This window comes from Manis javanica, chromosome 2 (genome assembly GCF_040802235.1).
Source record: "Manis javanica isolate MJ-LG chromosome 2, MJ_LKY, whole genome shotgun sequence".
Taxonomy (NCBI): Eukaryota; Metazoa; Chordata; class Mammalia; order Pholidota; family Manidae; genus Manis; species Manis javanica.
The window spans coordinates 172343458-172365493 of record NC_133157.1 but is presented as its reverse complement, the minus strand read 5'-3'; the positions used below and the strand labels follow the sequence as shown (position 1 = coordinate 172365493).

Sequence of the window (22036 nt, the reverse complement as noted above, 5' to 3'; positions counted from 1 at the left end):
TGAGTGACCTCTTCTTGAACATATCTCTCGGGCAAGGAAAACAACAGCAAAAATGAGCAAGTGGGACTACATTAAGCTGAAAAGCTTCTGTACAGTGAAAGACACCATCAATAGAACAAAAAGGAACCCTACAGTATGGGAGAATATATTTGAAAATGACAGATCCAATAAAGGCTTGACGTCCAGAATATATAAAGAGCTCACACGCCTCAACAAACAAAAAACAAATAACCCAATTAAAAAATGGGCAGAGGAACTGAACAGACAGTTCTCTAAAAAAGAAATACAGATGGCCGACAGACACATGAAAAGATGCTCCACATTGCTAATTATCAGAGAAATGCAAATTAAATCTACAATGAGGTATCACCTCAAACCAGTAAGGATAGCTGCCATCCAAAAGACAAACAACAACAAATGTTGGCGAGACTGTGGAGAAAGAGGAACCCTCCTACACTGCTGGTGGGAATGTAAATTAGTTCAACCATTGTGGAAAGCAGTATGGAGGTGCATCAAAATGCTCAAAACAGACCTACCATTTGACCCAGGAATTCCACTCCTAGGAATTTACCCTAAGAACGCAGCAATCAAGTTTGAGAAAGACAGATGCACTCCTATGTTTATCGCAGCACTATTTACAATAGCCAAGAATTGGAAGCAACCTAAATGTCCATCTGTAGATGAATGGATAAAGAAGATGTGGTACATATACACAATGGAATACTACTCAGCCATAAGAAGTGGAAAAATCCAACCATTTGCAGCAACATGGATGGAGCTGGAGAGTATTATGCTCAGTGAAATAAGCCAAGCGGAGAAAGAGAAATACCAAATGATTTCACTCATCTGAGGAGTATAGGAACAAAGGAAAAACTGAAGGAACAAAACAGCAGCAGAATTACAGAACCCAAAAATGGACTAACAGGTACCAAAGGGAAAGGAACTGGGGAGGATGGGTGGGCAGGGAGGGATAAGGGGGGGGAAGAAGAAGGGGGGTATTAAGATTAGCATGCATGGGGGGGAGGGAGAAAGGGGAGGGTGGGCTGCACAACACAGAGAGGACAAGTAGTGACTCTACCACATTTTGCTAAGCTGATGGACAGTAACCGTAATGTGGTTGTTAGGGGGGACCTGATAAAGGGGAGAGCATAGTAAACATAGTATTCTTCAGGTAAGTGTAGATTAAAAATTTAAAAAAAAAAAGAAAGAAAGAAAGAAAAGGGGGATTACTCCTTAACAGGATAAAACTATTGGTAAATCAAAGATCAACGCATGCTTTAAATATCCTTAATGTTGATCACTTAAAGGGTGTCAGATGATCAGCTATGGAGGTACTCTTTTCTGATAATATTCCTTTCTCTTAATTAAAAAAAAAAAAAGAAAGCAGTTACTGTGTGCTGACCTCCAATGAGTTCTGCACAGTGGTATAGAGGGCATGTCAAAGTGTGGGCAAAGGGTCTGTTTGTTTCTACGCAGAAGATCAAGGCCTAGCTTGGATACCCAGAAAATGAACTAAGATACGATATGAGGAGGAGCTTCCGGCATCAGCACTCTCTGGAGGACTCGTGCCAGGGGGATGATCATCAAAAAGCCTCCACAGGGATCCGGACGATGCTGCGGTTGTGGCTGCATCCAGCCCACCGTCTCCTGGACTTGCCATAAGAAGGAGGAGGGAGATGTCTAGGCTGGCATGTGCATACAGTGAGACAACGAATTTGACTGGATCTGTACTGTTGGAACTCAACCAGGAGTTGGGAGGGGTGCAAGTTGTAGCACCCCAAAATCTCATGACTATAGACTATCTATGGTTAAAAGAACATATGGGATGTGAACAGATCCCAGAAATGGGCTGCTTTAATTTGTCTGATGGTTCAAGTACAGTTGGACAATATCCATCATATCATAGATAAATTTTCACAAATGCCTAGGGTGCCTAAATGGTTTTCTTGGCTTCACTGGAGATGGCTGGTAATTATAGATTTGCTTTGTTTATGTCACCGTATTCCTATTATGTTAATATGTGTGTGCAAATTAGTTAGTAGTTTAAAACCTATACATACTTAAGGTACTATACAAGAAGATATGTCAAAGAAATAATCAATCCTCCCAAGTTTCCTTCATATGCTACATCTATAGCTTTTCTTCTTCCTTCCTAATTACAAACCTTAAATAGAATTCGTGCCTCATATCGAATTTACCGAGTATCATAATTCCTCCAGGTGGTAAAGATACCTCGAGACAAGTGCTGGGCATAGAAGCCACAGGGCATAAATCTGCAAAGAAGTAAAAAGCTAACCTTTGCAAACAATATGGCTTCTCTCTCACTTACCAACTTTACATTTCCCTGTATGGCCCCGGAAGATGACTGGTTAGCCAGAGACGGGTAAGATTCCTCAAGGGAGGAACAACCTAAGACAGGCACAGTCGCAGGGGGGCCATCAGGTGAGAATTTGGGGATCAACAGAGGTGAGGCTCAGAACCTCACCCCCCCTGCTTTGAGAGAAATCTTCTGCATCCGTGGATGTCTTGCTGCCCTTGTCTAGCCTGGATTAATACTTAGTCCATAGGCACACACCTGATCATCTGATCATCTATATTTGCCTTCTTACAGCACTAAACTATGTTTTCTACCTTTATCTTGCATCTACCTACCACTTCAGCATTTTATTAAAAATAAAAATAATAATAATAATAGGAGAAATGTGGGATCAACATATAAATCAAGTACAAAAATCAAATGAATATTCATATTTGACCTGATGGTTTATAGGTCATATTGCATGATCAAAACCGAAAGTTTCTGTGATGACTGCCCTTGTACTGTTCACCATGTAAGAATTTATTCACTCTGTAAGAATTCGTTCACCATGTAAGAACTTGTTCGTTATGCTTCAGAAGATTGGAGACTGACGAGAATTAGGCTTGAGATGGATTAATGATTGTACATTGAGCATTGACCCCCCTATACTGAATTTTATTGTTGTTAACAACCATTTGATCAATAAATATGAGAGATGCCCTCTCAAAAAAAAAAAAAAAAAAAAAAAAAAAAAAAATGGGCAGAGGAACTGAACAGACAGTTCTCTAAAAAAGAAATACAGATGGCCGACAGACACATGAAAAGATGCTCCACATTGCTAATTATCAGAGAAATGCAAATTAAATCTACAATGAGGTATCACCTCAAACCAGTAAGGATAGCTGCCATCCAAAAGACAAACAACAACAAATGTTGGCGAGACTGTGGAGAAAGAGGAACCCTCCTACACTGCTGGTGGGAATGTAAATTAGTTCAACCATTGTGGAAAGCAATATGGAGGTTCATCAAAATGCTCAAAACAGACCTACCATTTGACCCAGGAATTCCACTCCTAGGAATTTACCCTAAGAATGCAGCAATCAAGTTTGAGAAAGACAGATGCACCCCTATGTTTATCACAGCACTATTTACAATAGCCAAGAATTGGAAGCAACCTAAATGTCCATCGGTAGATGAATGGATAAAGAAGATGTGGTATATATATACACAATGGAATACTACTCAGCCATGAGAAGTGGAAAAATCCAACATTTTGCAGCAACATGGATGGACCTGGAGAGTATTATGCTCAGTGAAATAAGCCAAGTGGAGAAAGAGAAATACCAAATGATTTCACTCATCTGAGGAGTATAAGAACAAAGGAAAAACTGAAGGAACAAAACAGCAGCGGAATTACAGAACCCAAAAATGGACTAACGGGTACCAAAGGGAAAGGAACTGGGGAAGATGGGTGGGCAGGGAGGGATAAGGCGGGGGGGAAGAAAAAAGGGGGTATTAAAATTAGCATGCATGGGGGAGGGAGAAAGGGGAAGGTGGGCTGTACAACACAGAGAGGACAAGTAGTGATTCTACAACATTTTGCTAAGTGAATGGACAGTAACCATAATGTGGTTTTTAGGGGGGACCTGATATAGGGGAGAGCATAGTAAACATAGTATTCTTCATGTAAGTGTAGATTAAAGATTAAAAAAAAAAAAAAGAAAGAAAGAAAAGGGGGATTACTCCTTGATAGGATAAAACTATTGGTAAATCAAAGATCAACGCATGCTTTAAATATCCTTAATGTTGATTACTTAAAGGGTGTCAGATGATCAGCTATGGAGGTACTCTTTTCTGGTAATATTCCTTTCTCTTAATAAAAAAAAAAAAAAAACAGTTCCTGTGTGCTGACCTCCAATGAGTTCTACACAGTGGTATAGAGGGCATGTCAAAGTGTGGGCAAAGGGTCTGTTTGTTTCTATGCAGAAGATCAAGGCCTAGCTTGGCTACCCAGAAAATGAACTAAGATACGATATGAGGAGAAGCTTCCAGCATCAGCACTCTCTGGAGGACTTATGCCAGGGGATGATCATCAAAAAGCCTCCACAGGGATCCAGACGATGCTGCAGTTGTGGCTGCATCCACCCCACAGTTTCCTGGACTTGCCATTGGAATGAGGAGGGAGATGTCTAGGCTGGCATGTGCATACAGTGAGACAACGAATTTGACCGGATCTGTGCTGTTGGAACTCAACCAGGAGTTGGGAGGGGTGCAAGTTGTAGCACTCCAAATCTTATGACTATAGACTATCTACGGTTAAAAGAACATATGGGATGTGAACAGATCCCAGAAATGGGTTGTTTTAATTTGTCTGATTTCTCTCAGACTGTTCAAGTACAGTTGGACAATATCCATCATATCATAGACAAATTTTCACAAATGCCTACAGTGCCTAAATGGTTTTCTTGGCTTCACTGGAGATGGATGGTAATTATAGATTTGCTTTGTTTATGTCACCGTATTCCTATTATGTTAATATGTGAGCACAAGTTAGTTAGTAGTTTAAAACCTATACATGCTTAAGGTACTCTACAAGAAGATATGTCAAAGAAATAATCAATCCTCCCATGTTTTCTTCCATATGCTACCTCTATAGCTTTTTTTCTTCCTTCCTAATTACAACCCTTAAGTAGAATTCGTGCCTCATATCGAATTTACCGAGTATCATAATTCCTCCAGGTGGTAAAGATACCTTGAGACAAGTGCTGGGCATAGAAGCCACAGGGCATAAATCTGCAAAGAAGTAAAAAGCTAACCTTTTCAAACAATATGGCTTCTCTCTCACTTACCAACTTTACATTTCCCTGTATGGCCCCGGAAGATGACTGGTTAGCCAGAGACGGGTAAAATTCCTCAAGGGAGGAACAACCTAAGACAGGCACAGTCGCAGGGGGGCCATCAGGTGAGAAATTGGGGATCAACAGAGGTGAGGCTCAGAACCTCACGCCCCCCTGTTTTGAGAGAAATCTTCTGCATCCGTGGATGTTTTGCTGCCCTTGTCTAGCTTGGATTAATACTTAGTCCATAGGCACACACCTGATCATCTACATTTGCCCTCTTACAGCACTAAACTATGTTTTCTACCTTTATCTTGCATCTACCTACCACTTCAGCATTTTATTAAAAATAAAAATAATAATAATAATAAAGGGAGAAATGTGGAATCCACATATAAATCAAGTATAAAAATCAAATGAATATTCATATTTGACCTGATTGTTTATAGTTCATAATGCGTGATCAAAACCGAAAGTTTCTGTGATGAGTGCCCTTGTACTGTTCACCATGTAAGAATTTATTCACTATGTAAAAATTCGTTCACCATGTAAGAACTTGTTCATTATGCTTCAGAAGATTGGAGACTGATGACAATTAGGCTTGAGATGGATTAATGATTGTGCATTGAGCATTGACCCCCCTATACAGAATTTTATTGTTGTTAACACCCATTTGATCAATAAATATGAGAGATGCCCTCTCAAAAAAAAAATATGAAGCTCAGTTCTCCTCTGTCTCTACCATGGTTTATATATTCAATAATATAAGATGTGGATAGAAAAGAGACAGCAGATACATACATATATATACCTGCTCTATTTTCCATCAGTAAAAACAATTTGATATAAACTGTCAAAGGATCTCCCTTCTGAATAAATATCCTTGCTCTCTATGATATTCCTCACAAATCAATATGCATAGCAGTTTAGAGATGGCCTCAAATACTTTGCTGCTCCTCTCATTGAGATGTGGATTCACATATCTCTTCCCTTTAGTCTGAGCTGGCCTTAGTGACTTGCTTGACAAATATAATGTGGCAAGAGATTGAGATGTTAAGAGACTTCTGAGTTAGAAGAAGACTTAAGCTACTACCTGGACTACTACTGCTGTGGGAAAACTAGGCACCAACCAAGAAGTCCACCTACCCTGAGACTGCCATGCTGTGAGGAAGCTAAAGCTGGTTATATTGCAGGCTGAATGAAGAGAGAGATACCACAGCTGTTCCAACCTTCCCAGCCCAGGCTCAGACATGGGAGAGAAGATACCTTGGGCATTCCAGACAAATGGTGTAGAGAACAGAGAACCCAATCCACAGAATGAAGCCCTAGACATCTGGCCTTAGTCAAATCTTCCCAGCTGTCTCCAGCCCCCTAAGTGAGGGTCCACCCATTATGGAGCAGACATGAGTCACCCCTTCTGGGTCTTACACAAATACCTGACCCACAAAATGATGAACGTAACAAAATATTTGCTTTATACTATATTTTGGTGTGATTATTTTTTCAGGAAGAGATAAATGGAACAGCTAATAAAACACCCTCCTTGGGTTTAATTGTTTAGCCATTTCACAATGTTTATCAAGAAGTTTACATTAGTACACATGGTATTTGTTAATGCTGCCTATTGAAAGAAAATCTTGATTAGGAGGAAATATGTTATGTTATGATTTTGTAGTAACCTATACTCCTAAGCATAGTGGTATTTTAATGCTATGATAAAAAGTAAAGTGTGTATCTTCTCTTTTCACAGGTATCTGAGATGTTATTATTGGGCAGTTCGAAGTTTAATTACCATTGGAGGCCTTCCAGATCCACAAACTTTGTTTGAAATTTTTTTTCAACTGTTGAATTTTTTTTCTGGAGTGTTTGTGTTCTCCAGCTTAATTGGTCAGGTAAATTGAGATGTGAATCCCCAGACACATAATGCTGTCATATTTGAAAGGCTAAGAGGTCTTTATAACTTTACAGAGGAAAAACCAAATCTATCTGGTACTTTTCTTTTTTTTACTAACTTTCATCTATTTCAATAAATTGGAGGGCAATAAGAATGGGTCAACATTGCCTGTCAATTTTTAAAACATTAAATCAGAAGACCCACCCACAATGAGTATCAGGTCAGATTCTCAGAGAAAGTCAAGTTTCTAAGTTAACTTCTTACTTGGAGTTTCCTGAAACTCTTTAAGAGCTCTCTTCTTTACTTAAACTTCAAATGTTTTCATAAAATCCCTGGGTTAAAATCAACTTCAGAGATCATTTAAACCACAGGCTACCAAATGCCATCTAAATTAATCTAGTTAATATATCATTGGTTCATAAATGTTTATTATGGCATCTCTTTGTCCTTATTCTCAAGTATTCACAGTCTAGTAAGAAGGTAAAACAAATACACAAACAACTCTATGGCCAGGTAGTTGGCATCTGCAAGAGTTAAGAGCCCAGTATATTTGTGAATTTCCAGGTTCACAAGAAAATGTAAAACTTGACAGTTTAGTGTCTATGGAAGTTATCCTTCCCTGGAAAGTACTTTACATACTATATGTTTGAGAGCCCAAAAAAAAAAAAAAAACCATGTTGAGATTTGTGTGCTGGGTAAAGAGACAAAAATTATAAAATGATTATTCTTAGCAGATAAATGATTGGTTCCCATTCACCACATTCACAGTGGTATAAGTAAAACCCATACTTTAACAAAATTTAGCAAAAAACCCTATTCTTTATGTTTAAGCTGATCAAAACTCTAATCCTACACCCATGAATGTCATGGATGTACTATCCACGGGAAGTCCCAGAGGACAGTTTGAAAGCTCTGTTAATTCAGAAAAGGGAAGCCTCCCAAAGGCTTCATAGAGGAGAATGTATTTGCAACATCTTAAAAAGCCAGGTAGGATTCAGTAGTTATAAATAGTTCACTCAATCAGAAACTGTGTGTAAAAGATTGTAATGATAAAGCACAAGTATGTTTAAGGAAATAGGAAAAATACCAGAATAACTGGAGTGAAGGATTTGTAAATCAGGTTAGAGATGTATGTAAGAGCTCTGAAAGTTACATTAAAGATGTTGAAGTTTATCCTAAAGGCAATGGGAAGTCAGCCAGGGGAGGACTTTGAACAAAGAGATTCAAGGAAGATTAATCAAAATATAATATGAATTTGAAGGGATGATACTGTTTTAAAATACAGGTTTTATTTTATTTAGTTACGGTGAAGTTTTAAAAGGTGAGATCAGGAGATTATTGGCATTGAAAAGACAGCTTGTTACATAAACAGATCAAGAGGACGGGTCACACCGTGCCTCGGGGGCCGCGTGTAGAAGCTCTAAGGAACAAGGGAAGCAAAGGAAACGGGCTTAGGTTTAGCGAGTTTGGATATTTGGGGCAGGCTCTGGGGGTAGAGAGCTGTCTTTCGTTGTCTAGTACCTGGTCCTGGGGTGATTAGTGCTGATGGACTATAGCCTGGAATGTGAAAGACCAATAAAGAAAGCTGCTGGGAACATGGGCTCTGGATTGACTCTGCACGTGAGAGACGCGCTCTGCCTCTAGGGATTAGCTGGCCCTGGGAGGGATAGTCCCAGATATTAAAGCTTCAAACAGAAAGTAAAACCCAGCGTTAACATAGGCAACCGCAGCAACTTCAGCCTGAACCTGATAATGGAGTGGAGAGAGAGGTTTTGAGGAAACTCTATCTAGAAACTAGTTTGGTTTGGGAAAAAGAGCACCAAGCAGTTAAAAGCTGTAAATATAAAATATCATAATCTTAATGGCCAGGGAGATTGCATTAAAAATTATTGAAAACAGGAAGCTGATTTAGAGAGAAATGCAATTCATTTGAATATAAATAGCAAAAGTCAAATTATTTCATAATTTCTCATAAAATCTATGTGAGGTAGCCACATCCCTTTCAATGTTTTCTCAGTTTTACAGATGAGAAACTCCAGTTTAAAGAGATTAAGAGTCATCGCTAATTCATACAGTCATATGATAGAACCATACAATATTGAGAATAATAGACACTTACTGTATCCAACACAGTTTTTAAAAGATTGAAAAAACTATGTCTAGTTCCAGTTCAAATCTCTTGCTACTCAAAGTGTGATTTTCAGGCTAGAGGCAGAAGCACCACTTGTGAAATTCAGGTTTCAGGCCTCATCCCAAATGTTCTGAGTTAGAATCTGCATTATAATAAGAGAGTCAGAAAATTCACATGCACTTGAAAATTGGAGAAGTACTGCTTTATATAGCACACCAAACCTTCCTTTACATTGAATTTGAGGTTCCAAGAAGAATAGAAATATACAGCCACTAAAATGTAGTACTAGAACCCCCAAAAAGACTAAATCAGGAGGTAGAGATTTGTGCCTTAAACTCTCATAGTGAATAAAAAAAATGCTGAGAAGGAAAAGAGTTAAAAATAATAATAATAATAATATGACCTGGGACAAAACCTCCACTTATTCAGAATTCCCACATATAGCCACACCAAGAATTACACTCTGGACCTATTGTCACATTTTAACTACAATATTCCATTCTCTGGGACAATTCATAGAGACTAATATTTCCTTCCTCTCATCTGCAACACACCATGGAATGCACGTCTTCTTCATCTACCCGACCAAAACCCAGTGTTGCTGAAGAATAGCACATGAGCCCTTCAGATACTGTCACTACAAATTCTGGGCCCTCAACACCAATCAATAATGCTTTTAATTATCTTTGGTTCCCAATTTAAAAACTCTATTAAATCTCCCAACCGAACCCCTGATATCCCCATTCTCATGGCCTCAGGTGACTTGGTAATGTTCATCATCTGTCAAGAACATCTTGGGAGAAAGAGATCTAATAATTGTTGAAGAATATTTGGAATTGCCCCCAAGGAGTAAATTAAAAACTGAACAAGATGTCCAGTTGGCTAGCTGCATAGCTCCTCACAGATACTTTTTGATAAACAGAAGAACCTCTTAGGTCTAAAAATGGAAACTGAGGAAGGCATCACAATAAAAGCCATTTCAGCTAGTCCTCAAAGGATGCTTAGTTTTCCATAATCTGAAAAGATTCTGCTACTAGAATGAATGAGCAAAGTCTTAAGAGTCTGAAAGTGAAGCCCTTGTTTTCCTCCCTATTACAAACCCACAGTCAAAGCAAATTTACAACCACTTTCTTCCCCCTTTGTGAGAGATAGAGTAGAGCTATATATCTTTTTTGTGCTGAGACCTTAAAGATCAGCTTTTAACCTAGAGTGGGTTTTTATGGCTGAGTTATAAACATCCAAGAACTAAAACCTGACAGTTCCTTAAGTATTGTCACAGCAGTAGATGATGCTTCAGTAATTTCAGCACATTTCAACTTTTGCTGAATACTATGCCTTAAGCATGATGAGATTTGATTTTCTCTGTCTAAACAACACAAAGGGAAGTACACAGGTTGCAATTTCATGATGAATTGAGTCTATATAGCCAGCCACACTGGATAATCTATGAAAGACGCTTTCAAAGCAAGACTCACCAAAATGGACTAGCCATTCTGCCAAGTAATTGCTCAGCTTTGTAAATACCTTACATAAGCAGAAACTATATAATTTTTAAGATATCTACTAACATCTTTACAGTAATATACAAGTTTACAAAGAAGATTGTGTACAGTCACATGCTATATGTGACTAAATCCTCATAAAAACCTCACATGTTAGGTAAGACAGATCTTATTGTTGTCCTTATTGGGTCAGAAAGAGGACATGATTTTCCTAATATTTTATGTAAATGATTGAAACTAGGGCCCAATATCAGTGTATTAAAAATCAAGGAGTCAGTGCACTAGAATGGAATGTAGCACATGAGAACTCTTATTTCAACTGGACTTTTAGTAACTCTTTCCTGTTGATCTGCTGGATGTGGAGGAACCCATATTTGTGCTTTCAGATGCAAGATGTAATTGGGGCAGCTACAGCCAATCAGAACAACTTCCGCATCTGCATGGATCAGACCATCGCCTACATGAAAACTTATTCCATCTCTAAGAGTGTGCAGAATCGGGTTCAGACTTGGTATGAATATACGTGGGACTCTCAGGGAATGCTAGGTAAGCATGGCAAAATTAATGACTAAATCCTGCAAACCATGTCTTAATGAAAGTTCTGTAAGGTACAAGTAGAGACTAACTGGATTTGAACAAAAGATTAGAAAAAAAAAACCAAATGATCTTTAAAGCATTAATTTAATACCATGGAATTTTTTTTTCTTACATTTCTAGAGAAAACATACCGATTATACAAATCCTAAAAGAGCAAAGGCTAAATTTTATTCAGTGCCTACCAGATGCTAGGTATTACACACATTGCCTCAAATAATCTTCACTAAGAAATAGGAAGAAGAATTGGGAAAATTAGTGTCATCAACCCCTTTTGGGAGACAAGGAAATGGAGGCTTCTAACTGAAAAATTTAGCCAAGCACACAGGGCCAGCAAATGCCCTAAATGGAATCATACTTGCTTCTGTGGTCCTCCATACCTTACACTTTCTGCAGTGTCAGCCTCTTACCTAGAGCACAGTACTTAGAAGAACAGCAATCTTTCAGGCTACATCCAACCTACTGTAAGGCACACAGTCTCTTCCAAAAGACCATTCATAATTTCTGGCATATACTATTAGCACTCTAATATTAAGTTGAAAAATATTTTTTTATTAAAGGATATAAAGTAAGTTAAAGATAACATGCTAGTTGACAATAATCAGGTTCGACTTTTAGTTTATGCCTTGCCATATAAAAATAGGAATTAGTGCCACTGAGAAGCCAAAGAGCTATTGCCTCCAGAGTGAAAATTACAGTGGGATTCCCAAATCACAAAGGTTCTTAAGAGCAGCTAAGAACCTCTGCTTGTTGATGCGAAGACCTTTTTTTCACCTTTCTGCCACTCTTAAGAGACTTCAGCCACATGCTTAGAACCTCTTCCTGAATCTGAATGACCAAAGCAACTTGCCTTTCTCTTGAGCATCCACAACTGTTCCTGAGGGCGTTTCAAGCAGGAGGAAGAGCAGCAAAAGGAGCTGTCGTGGGCTACTTCCTTCTCTCCCTGTGGATACTGTTCTGACTCCTTCATTTAGGAGGGAACTAGGGACAAACAACCTTTGGAAACAAGGAGCTGAATATTAGTAGAAAGGATTTTCATATTTAGAAATAATATTGGAATCAAAATGAAGATATAATATAGCATTTTTTCTTTTCTAAATGGATGTAAGAAAACATAAAAAATAATCAACTCTCAGAAACTCATAGGATACTAGACACTAAGAATGGGCAGTGTTTTTTATGGAATATTTTAGCAGCCTGAAGAGCCAGCATTTAATTCACATGTAGAGAAATATTTAGTGTATACACATTCTTTCTTGAGTTAATAAGCCAGTAAATAACAATAATTTGAATTTACTAGGCACATTTCTTCTTCAGATTCTATTCCCAGCTGAGCCACCTACCAGTTTTGCACAATTAAGCAAGTCACTTACAGCTTCTCTGATTGTCCAGAATTTTTTGTTTGTTCCTTTCTTTTTTTTCTTCTTTCTGCAAAGCAGGAATGAGAACACTTACTCTTAGCGTTGTCACAAGGGTCAAATAAGATAGTGATAGAGCTCTGTAAGCTTTCAAAGCCACATGGTACTCATTATTGTTTGCCATCCCTTGGATGTTAGGACTAGAATCCACAGAATCAGAAGACAAGAACTGGAGCTTTTGATGATCAGGTTTGTTCACTAGCCCTTGTCCCATGATCTCTGGGCTTTATGTCTAAAGTTTCAGCAAACGCAGTGTTCTGGAATTATTCAGAAATATTATGTCACCTATAATTAATATACTTCTTTTCTCTCATGGAAGTAATTAAGCTATTATGATAGGTTTATTGGGCCAAAAATGAATGAAAATTTTTCTTATCCTTTGGTGATTTTTGTTATTAATTATTCTGCTTTGTGGCTTGATGTATTTACCTCTACAAAGATGAGTCAAACCTGCTTGAGGCCCTGCCGACTACAATGCAGTTAGCCCTCACCATTGATGTGAACTTCAGCATCATCAACAAAGTCGACTTATTCAAGGCAAGTGCTTTTATAATTAAAAGAAAGATGCCCTATCAATTTTTCTGCAAAACCTAAGCTCTTGTTGTATACAGCATTTATTTATTTATTTATTTATTGCCTTATGTTTTAATGAAATCAAAATAATCTAAAAAATATATATGGAATTAGAGTCAATAAATTATGGGTCTCTCTCAGCAAATGACTTATTCTTTAGTAGACACTCTCTGTTAATTGGTGTCAAAGAAGGAGAGTTTTCAGACTCTTCTTGCATTAATTTAAATATGATTAAACTCTACAGTTCTTTGTCTTTGCTACCGTGCACATTTCCCATTTATGAATGTACTTGGCAATGCATAACAAATCAGGCCCCTCATCAGCTCTGGATTGGTCTGACAATCAGAGAGTCATGCCTAACCATGTCTCCTATTAAAAATGCTTCGAATTTAAACTTTTTAGATGACTGAATTCAGATGCAGAGGCTTCCCCCCCCCCACCCCCCTCCAGGAAAAAAACTCATAACCAAGGGATTTTTTTTTCTTTTTGAATGTTTTTAATTTTACTGCCCTTTGTTTAATGTAGATTACTGCATGTTAAGTTTTTTTCACCCAACTCTTAATTCTCTATGTAGTGTTCACTGATTCATCTATTTAATTAATTGATTTGGCAGGTATTTACTAAGTTCTTACTATGTTCTATGCACCATTTTAGCCACTGGAAATACAATAGTTGAAAAAAATACTTGGAAACATGGAATTTAAATTCCAAAAGAGGGGAATGAAAAATAATTATGTAACATATGTGGAGGTGATAATGCTATGAACAAAAATAAAGAGATTAAGGAGGATGAGGATGGTACTAGTCATGAAAGTCTGCTCTGATGAAGTATGATTGAGCATTTGAGCAGAGGCCTGTAGGAAGCAAGGGAGTGAGCCAGGCAGATATTGGGAAAGAGGAGAGACAGGTGGGCAGAGAAGGAATATTACAGGAAGATGGATGAGATGAAAAGCCAGAGCCAAGAATGCAGTACAAAGGAAGCCCGAGTGGCTGGAGCAAAGGCAGTGTGATAGAAAGCAATAGTTAGAGGAGAGTAAAAAGAGCGAGGCCGAGACAGGGGGCAAGTTAATGGAGACAGTAGTACGAGCTGTGGTGCAAAGACCACTAAAGATCTTGAGCAGAAAGTGACCTATTTGAGATGCATCTGAAAAGGGTCCTTCCCTGCTGTGCATGGAGAGCACACTGTAGAAGCAGCGGTGGAAGGCAGGGAGGCCCAGCAGGCTTACTGAAACCATGTGTAGGAGTGATGATGGTGACCAGACCCAGAGTAGGTAGGACCAGAGCTGTTAAGTGCCCAAATATTGGATGCATTCAAAGGAAGAGCCCATGGTTCTTGTTGTTTGACTGCATGAAGGGAGTGAGAGAGAGAGAGGAATCAAGGATGATTCCAAGGATTTAAGTCTGATTAGGAAGAACAAAGACATCATTTGCAAAATAGGACATTTTAGAGTAAGTGTAGGGTGAGAGGGGTAGAAACAGACTCTTGTTTTTGCAGGGGTGAGTTTGAGGTGAGAGATATCTAGATGGGACGTCTATAGGCACTTTGATAACTTTGAATGCAGAGGAGAGGTCCAAGCTACAGCAATAAATTTGGGCATATCAACAAATTGATGTATAGGATGGAAAGCATAGGCAGAAAAAGAAGATGTAATCCATACACAAAATACACCTTGAAAATACATAATTGATAACTCTGGGGACAAGATGAAGCAGCAGAAGCTGCCTGGTGAAGTGTCAGGTAGGCACTCCCAGCCTTAGGCTGACTCACGGCTCTGCGGGGCTGTGGAGTTGGGTCAGTGTCCTAGACGTCTTCCCTGCACATATCCTGGTCTGGAGTTCCGTCAAGATTGTGATGAAGATATAAACCATGTGACTGTCAACTTGGCAGATGATACAAAGCAAGAAGGACTAGTCCAAATATGTCAGATTGTAAAACTTAAAATTAATTGGATATTTGAAACGATGAGCAAAGCCAAAGAGGGAAGGAGACTGGAGGGAAGAGAGAAGAGAGGGAGAGGGAGGGGTGGAAAAGGGAAGGAAAGATGCACCTGGAGATGATAGGAAAGGAGTTTCCTAATATCCAGTTTCTAGTGGGAGTTCCACAATGGACACTCTGGCAGAGTAAAAGCATCATGGAATGTGTGCAAACAGAGTTTTCTTATTTTCTGTCGTGACTGGGAGAGTGATTCCTCCATTAGTTAAACAGGTTCATCTAGATAAATGGTTTTCAAACTGCAGGATTCATTTAAGTGGTTTGCAGCCAACATATAAAATAGAAAAGAAAGTATCAGAGTGCCTCACACATAAGTAAGGATAGCTATTATAAAATTTTTGTTTCTCTTATTCATTTTTAAATGTACATAAATGTATTTATGTGTATACTGGGAAAAATACAAATGTCTGTTTTACTATATATTATGATCAAAAAGATAGGAAAGCCACAAGTTAAATTATTTTAACAATATTTTTAAATGTTCTAAAACTCTTTATACCTTAATGACTGGCTTAATTAAGAATAAATGACAACAATTGGCTCTCTTTTAAAGAAAATAAAAGCTTTGAATGATATACCAATGATGTTTTGGGATTATCTCTGACTTGGGAAGTTACCAGTTTTCAGGTTTTTCCTTGAGTTTTATGTATATTTTTGGAAATCCATAAAACCAGCATCATCTGATAGAGAAAAAAGGTTACATCTTCACATCTTGCTAATGTTGTATATAGACTTAGATTCATTCTTTCCTGACATTTCCATTAAAGATGGAATTCCTTCCAGAAAGAACCCATTTCCATTTATATTTCTGTTAAATGAAAAAAGTTTTTTTTCTAAAGCCAAATGAAGTAGAAAATAAGTAGGTATGGAATCTTTCTAAATTTATTTTCATGAAGATTGTCTTGGTAGTTCATATAGATTTGTTATTTTCTTAGGAAGGAAATAAGCTGAATAGTTATCCTACATTCTAATCTCCTAAATTACACCCATTTGACTCTTGTGTTGTTTCTGAATCAGTCATGTACGTTCACTCAAGGGACTGAGGTTACAGAGGGAACATTTGTGGTATGTGTGCCCAGAAGGATACTTAGGAGTCTACAGAGTGAGCAGGTGGAAGCTCCTAGCAGAAGCCTTATTATCACTTATTATCACAAGTGTGGGGAATTGCTGCCTGTTCACAGAACAGGAGAATTTCTTTAGGACCAGAGCATTGGTGATAACTAAAGATTAATCTGGAAACATCATTTGAAGCCAGGCTGTGGAATATGTGTCCAATCCTATAAGCAAAGACAAGCCAGAAAGATGGAAACCAACAGCATAGATTTCAGTTTTACAGACAAGAAATGCGGTCACATTGAATAGACCAGAATATCCAGGGATAACGAAGAAAGGTAACTGCTGATTGTTGAAAACCTCTGTATCTTGAATTCTCCCTGAAAATGAATCTTCCACATCTTTAAAAGGGAGGCAGGCAGGAGGAGAAAAGGAAAGACACATAGAGAAGGGGAGAGAGAAAGATCTGGCAGGCAGATCTTTATGTCTTTCCAATCTTCAGATTTAGGGGAAATAAAAGGTACTTGAAAAATCATTCAACTCACAAATACCTATTTAGATACCCTAAGGAAAGTTTTAGGTTTACATCTTGGGCCTTCAGTGAAAAATTTCACAAGGACTTCTCTCCATTCTGTAAATTTGAGAATGGACATAGATGTGGTAGAATGTTTACAATGCAGCACAAGTAAATGACTCTATGCTAAATAACGTTGCTTCAATTTTTTCAAAAGACATACGTCTGTTACTTTAATTTTGCATTTTATTGAAGTTAAAAAAAAACAACTCCAAAAAGCACAAATGTGCTTATATTACTTTCCTTTTAGCCTTTTGAAATTTGTTTATATGTTAGTGGAACAGTGACTCTCATAATGCTTTAGCAAAAGTAATGTAATTGCCAAAGTATCATAAATTATAATATGGACAATGTCACATAAAGGTTTCCAAGCTGTCCATAATCATTCAATCCCAACACTGTTACCATATCTTGCTATGTCCAATTCTTACATGATCCCTGTATTACTCAGAGTACTCCAGAGAACAAAACCAATAGGATATGTATATATAGAGAAAGATTTATTTTAAGGAATTGGCTCATGCAATCATGGGGTTGACAAGTCCAAAACCTACAAGGCAGGCCAACAGGCTGGAGACCCTTGCAATATTAATGTTTTAGTTCTGGTCCAAAAGCAGTCTGGAAGCAGAATTCCTTCTTCCTCAGGGGATTTCTAGATTTTGTTTTCTCTTAAGTCATTCAACTGATTGGATAAGACCTACTCACATACTCTGTTTTATTCGAAGTCTAATGACTTAAATGTTAATCTCATCTAAATATACCTTTACAGTGACATTTAAACTGGTATTTGACCAAATATCTGAAGACCATGACGTAGCCAAGTTTACACATAAAATTAACCATCACAGCCCCCAAACATTGTCAAAACTATACAGAATGTAATTCAGTCAAAGGTAAGAAACCAAACTGTTGTTAACCCAAATTTTAAAATTGATAAATGTGTCTTTTCAAAAATAATAGCTGCTGTTTACTGAGGTCTGGCCGTGTACTACACTGCATTATCTGCTTCATAACTTTCTCTCAATTAGTTCTCACAGCAAGCCTCTGACGAAAGTTTTAGTACTATTCCCATTTTACAGAAAGTACAAACTACTTACTTGACTGAGGCCATAGAGCTTTAAGCAATGAGACAGGATTTGAACACAGGTTTTTCTTACTCCACAGTCTGTGATCTTAACGGCTCTATAAAGCAACTTTTTAGTTCCCCACCAACTCTATCGGGGTAAGAATAAGATGCTAAGGAACCAGAGAAGTTTCCCTAGAGTCAAAAAACAATGCAAGCTCAAAACCATCCTTTGGCAGTTTTCACAGACTTAGATTTGGCACATCAGTTTCACATACTCTTTTGCTACTCTCCTACTAAGAAAAGACCCTGAATCTCATGTGGGTTTTTTCCCTTTTAATCAAAGCTGATGGAATTAAGGACATAGAATTTTACTAAAACTTTTCTTCAATCAATTGTGGTTAATTAGTAAGATTTTCTACTTCTGTATGGGGTGATCAGTGTTTCTAAGAGCTGAGAGATAAATGGTCATAATTTTTTTAAATTTTTCATAAAAATGTCTCTTCTTTACAGATTGCATGTTGTTCTTGCACAAGCTCAAGAATTAAGCTAATAAGGAGCAATTCATTTCTATGACGTTGGGCAATTCCCCCCCCCTTTCTGACGATTCATTATTTTTTATTTTTATTTTTAAATATGCTTTATCAAATTAAATACCAGGGAAATTACATTTTGCCACTACCACTAAATTACCAGAAAAGGGAGAGCATTTAATAAAAGTTATGTTGCGCCACCTAGTGGCCAGAGTTAAACTCGCATTCTTTAGAAACTAAAAACCCAGAGTCTAAAGTAGGAAACCAGGGTCCTAGAGACACCAAATGTACCACCCGTCTGTCAAGGAAAGCACAATGCATCTCACTGTTTGCTGCTCGGTGAAAATGCAGAACCGATTCCAAACAAGACACCTCACCGGGATCTGTGACTCATTGTGGTTATGTGATTAGGAGATACTGGAAAGGCTGTGACTTCAGTGGTCGGAAAGATGCTGAGGAAGAGTTTTGTATGTGAGTGACAGACTGAGCCAGGAACAGAATGGGAATGCAATATTATTTCTATCAATTAAACATGGTCTCCCAGCAATGACACCCTAATCATATATGCCATCACATATTTTCTCCAGAGGCCCTGAAATCAGAATGTTATAGTGAGACTTAGTACATTTCATTTTTATTAACTTTATTTTTACCCTGATAGTATCAGTAATAAAGTGCTATTGCTAGACTTTTAAATATTTTGAACAATGAGCTTATAAGACAGATGAACTACATTCAACTACACATCCTGAGAACTTACTCTGTCTAAAGTACTAGAGTGGGGTGCCCTGGGTGTTGCACCCATGTAGTCCCTGATCTCCAGTGCCCCCAGTGGGGCAGGGATACGTTAAATAAATAACATTCTTGGATGTTGTGTGATGATTAAGAGACTTAAAACCACAAAGTGTTTATATGAATACCTAGCGCATTGTAAGTTACATTGTTATTGTTACTATTAATACTGAGAAATAAAACTGATTGAATCAAAGGGAAGTTTCTACACAGGCAAAATCAGTTTTTTCATGTGACCCTGCCTGATCATAGGAAGATGGATTAGATTCATCCTCCGGGTGTCATCCAGCTTGTGACTTTCCACTTTGACTATGTGATACCAAAGGTCCTTGAAAAATAGAAATATTGTCAGTTCTCAAGAAAGCTTGATGAAGAAGACTTTTACTAGCATCTGCAAAGATTGAGCATAGGACTAATCTTAGAACTAAGTAAGTTATGACATCATAGTACCTTGCTAATTATTTATCACATTTGACTTTTCTTCTCCCAACAGGAACTAATCAATAGCATGAATGGCATACTCAATAGCATAAGCAATGGGACTTAGAATTCCCTGCCCTAGACATTTCACTAGCACTTGTTTAATGTGAATGAAGTTTAAGATGGGACAAAGCATTTCCTTTTATAATAACAGGATTCAGTTGAGAAAAGCCTTAAGACTGTTGCTTATACTTGAGGGTGACTTAAACACACAGGGTGTTATAAATTAGTGATAATATCTTAGGTTCTGTTTCAAAGAACGTAAGGAAGAATAAGCTTAGAAATGGAGAAACCCTATGGGACTGAGAAGGTAGGCATTCCAAAAATAAATTTTACCAACTTTAAAATTGTATTCAGTTTGCCATAGTAAAAGAAGAGCTTCCTGGGTATAGGAACCACCATGCAATCTGTAAGTTATTTCGAAAAAAAAATAGAATTCCTCCAAACTCCATTAAAATCTCCAGAATCCTTATTCAAATCTGTAACTTATAGTTCTCATGCAGCACTGAGTTTCTCATTGTTTTAAATGAAGTAAACTGTAACAGCTTCATTCTTATACATCAACCTATATTTATTTAGTGGCTTGCATGCCCCAAGCTATGACAAGAGACTGGACTGGAAATATAGAAGTGAATATTATGTAAATTTTGACTTCAAGTTGCTCAGAATGTAAATTTAAACACACACACACACACTGGTGATTCTCCTCCTCTGACACCTATTGCATATGTAACATTAGGGAAATAGTCAATAGACTTCCTGAGCCCCCATTGCCTCATCTAAGATCCAGGAATAATAATGTATTAATTAATGCCAGCTATTACAGGGAAGTTGGAAAAATTTGACAGATGAAGATAATAAAATAGTAAAATTTAATAGAAATGCTATGTATTAGTATAATGTTAATGGTGACAATTATACAGGTATTCTCACTTTATAGAGATGAGGACATTTGTGAAACAATGACTGTGCTCTGACTTCCTGTAAATCAGAAATTTTCCTAATGACTTCTATAAATGAAATGGAGCTGCATTGCAAAGAAAAAATGTTAGCCCCAGGATGTAAATCTTTTTAATCATAGGATAATGGAGCAAATTGCATCTCAAGGACATAATCATTTTCTGAGTGGGGGGGCATAATTGTTCTGAAATACATCATAAAATATAATGACTTCATACTGCAAACTTCATTTCACTAAGCCCAAGTACAGATGAGAAGGATCTAGTCCTAAACTCAGCTGTCCCCAAGGCCAGTGGCACCTGTCCATAGAGCGATCATTCAGAAACAGAATCAATTAATTGATGAAACTTAAATTGTAAGTTTTTATTACATACAGCTGTTATCACCTATGAGTTGGCAAGTATGTAAATAAAAATTCATATTTATAACAGTTCAAATATTTATCTCTGAGGAAATCCAAGCTATAAGCTAAAAGCTATCCCTCTGAGTACTTGTGCATTTTTACTGAGGAAGCAGTAATTGTTTGCTTATTAATTTTAGAGCTTTTCTCCTAATTTGGTCTAACACTTCCCATTAAGTGAGTTTCCTTTATTAGTGCTTTTTGCCAGTGAGCTAACCTGAAGGATAGAAGAGAAAAGATGAAATGTGTTCATCTGCAAAGGGGATTTTGTTCCTTCAAATGATCTTGGATTGTGTGTTTTCCTTTATGTTTATTAAAATTAATGAGTTAAATTTGAAGTCTTATCAGTTCTCCCCAGTTCCACTCTCCTTCCTCCCTCCCCAGAGGTGGTCACTAAGATAATTTTAAGGGTATCCTTCCAATCCTCATTTTTATAATTTTATTTGATATGAACATCAGTGACAGGCAGTATTATTTTATTTAGTTTTTCCATAGTTGGAGTCATTAAATACATTCCATACCTTGCTTTTTAACAGACCATTATTTGTTGAGTTCAATAATAATGGTTGAGAGAGGGCAATCTGGTTTGTTTATTGGTTGATTTATCTTAACCACTCTAGGGTATTCCAATCTACAAACCTTCAGTATTTTTATCTGTCCACAAATTGACATTACATTGTTTCCAATTTTTTCAGTATTGAAGATGATGCAGGCAAGACCTCATAGAGATTACTGGTTCGGTTCCAGACCATAAAACAAATATCACAATAAAGCCAGTCAAATGAATTTTTTGGTTTCCTAGTGCATAAAAAAAGTTGTGTTTACACTATGTTGTAGTTCAGTAAGTTTATAATAGCATTCTCTAAAAAAAAAGTACATAACTTAAAAATATTATTGCTAAAAAATGCTAGCCGTCACCTGAGCTTTCAGCAAGTCATAA

At 37.4% G+C, this 22036-nt stretch overlaps 1 protein-coding gene across 1 annotated transcript in view; it reads left to right on the top strand.

Moving 5' to 3' along the window:
• The window catches only part of CNGB3 (cyclic nucleotide gated channel subunit beta 3), a 175129-nt gene that overhangs the window by 117862 nt on the left and 35231 nt on the right, over window positions 1-22036 (top strand). Inside the window, exons 11-13 of the mRNA XM_036995840.2 lie at window positions 6887-7028; window positions 11050-11209; window positions 13115-13212. Of these exons, the coding sequence (XP_036851735.2) occupies window positions 6887-7028; window positions 11050-11209; window positions 13115-13212 (400 nt within the window). The remainder of the gene's footprint in view (window positions 1-6886; window positions 7029-11049; window positions 11210-13114; window positions 13213-22036) is intronic.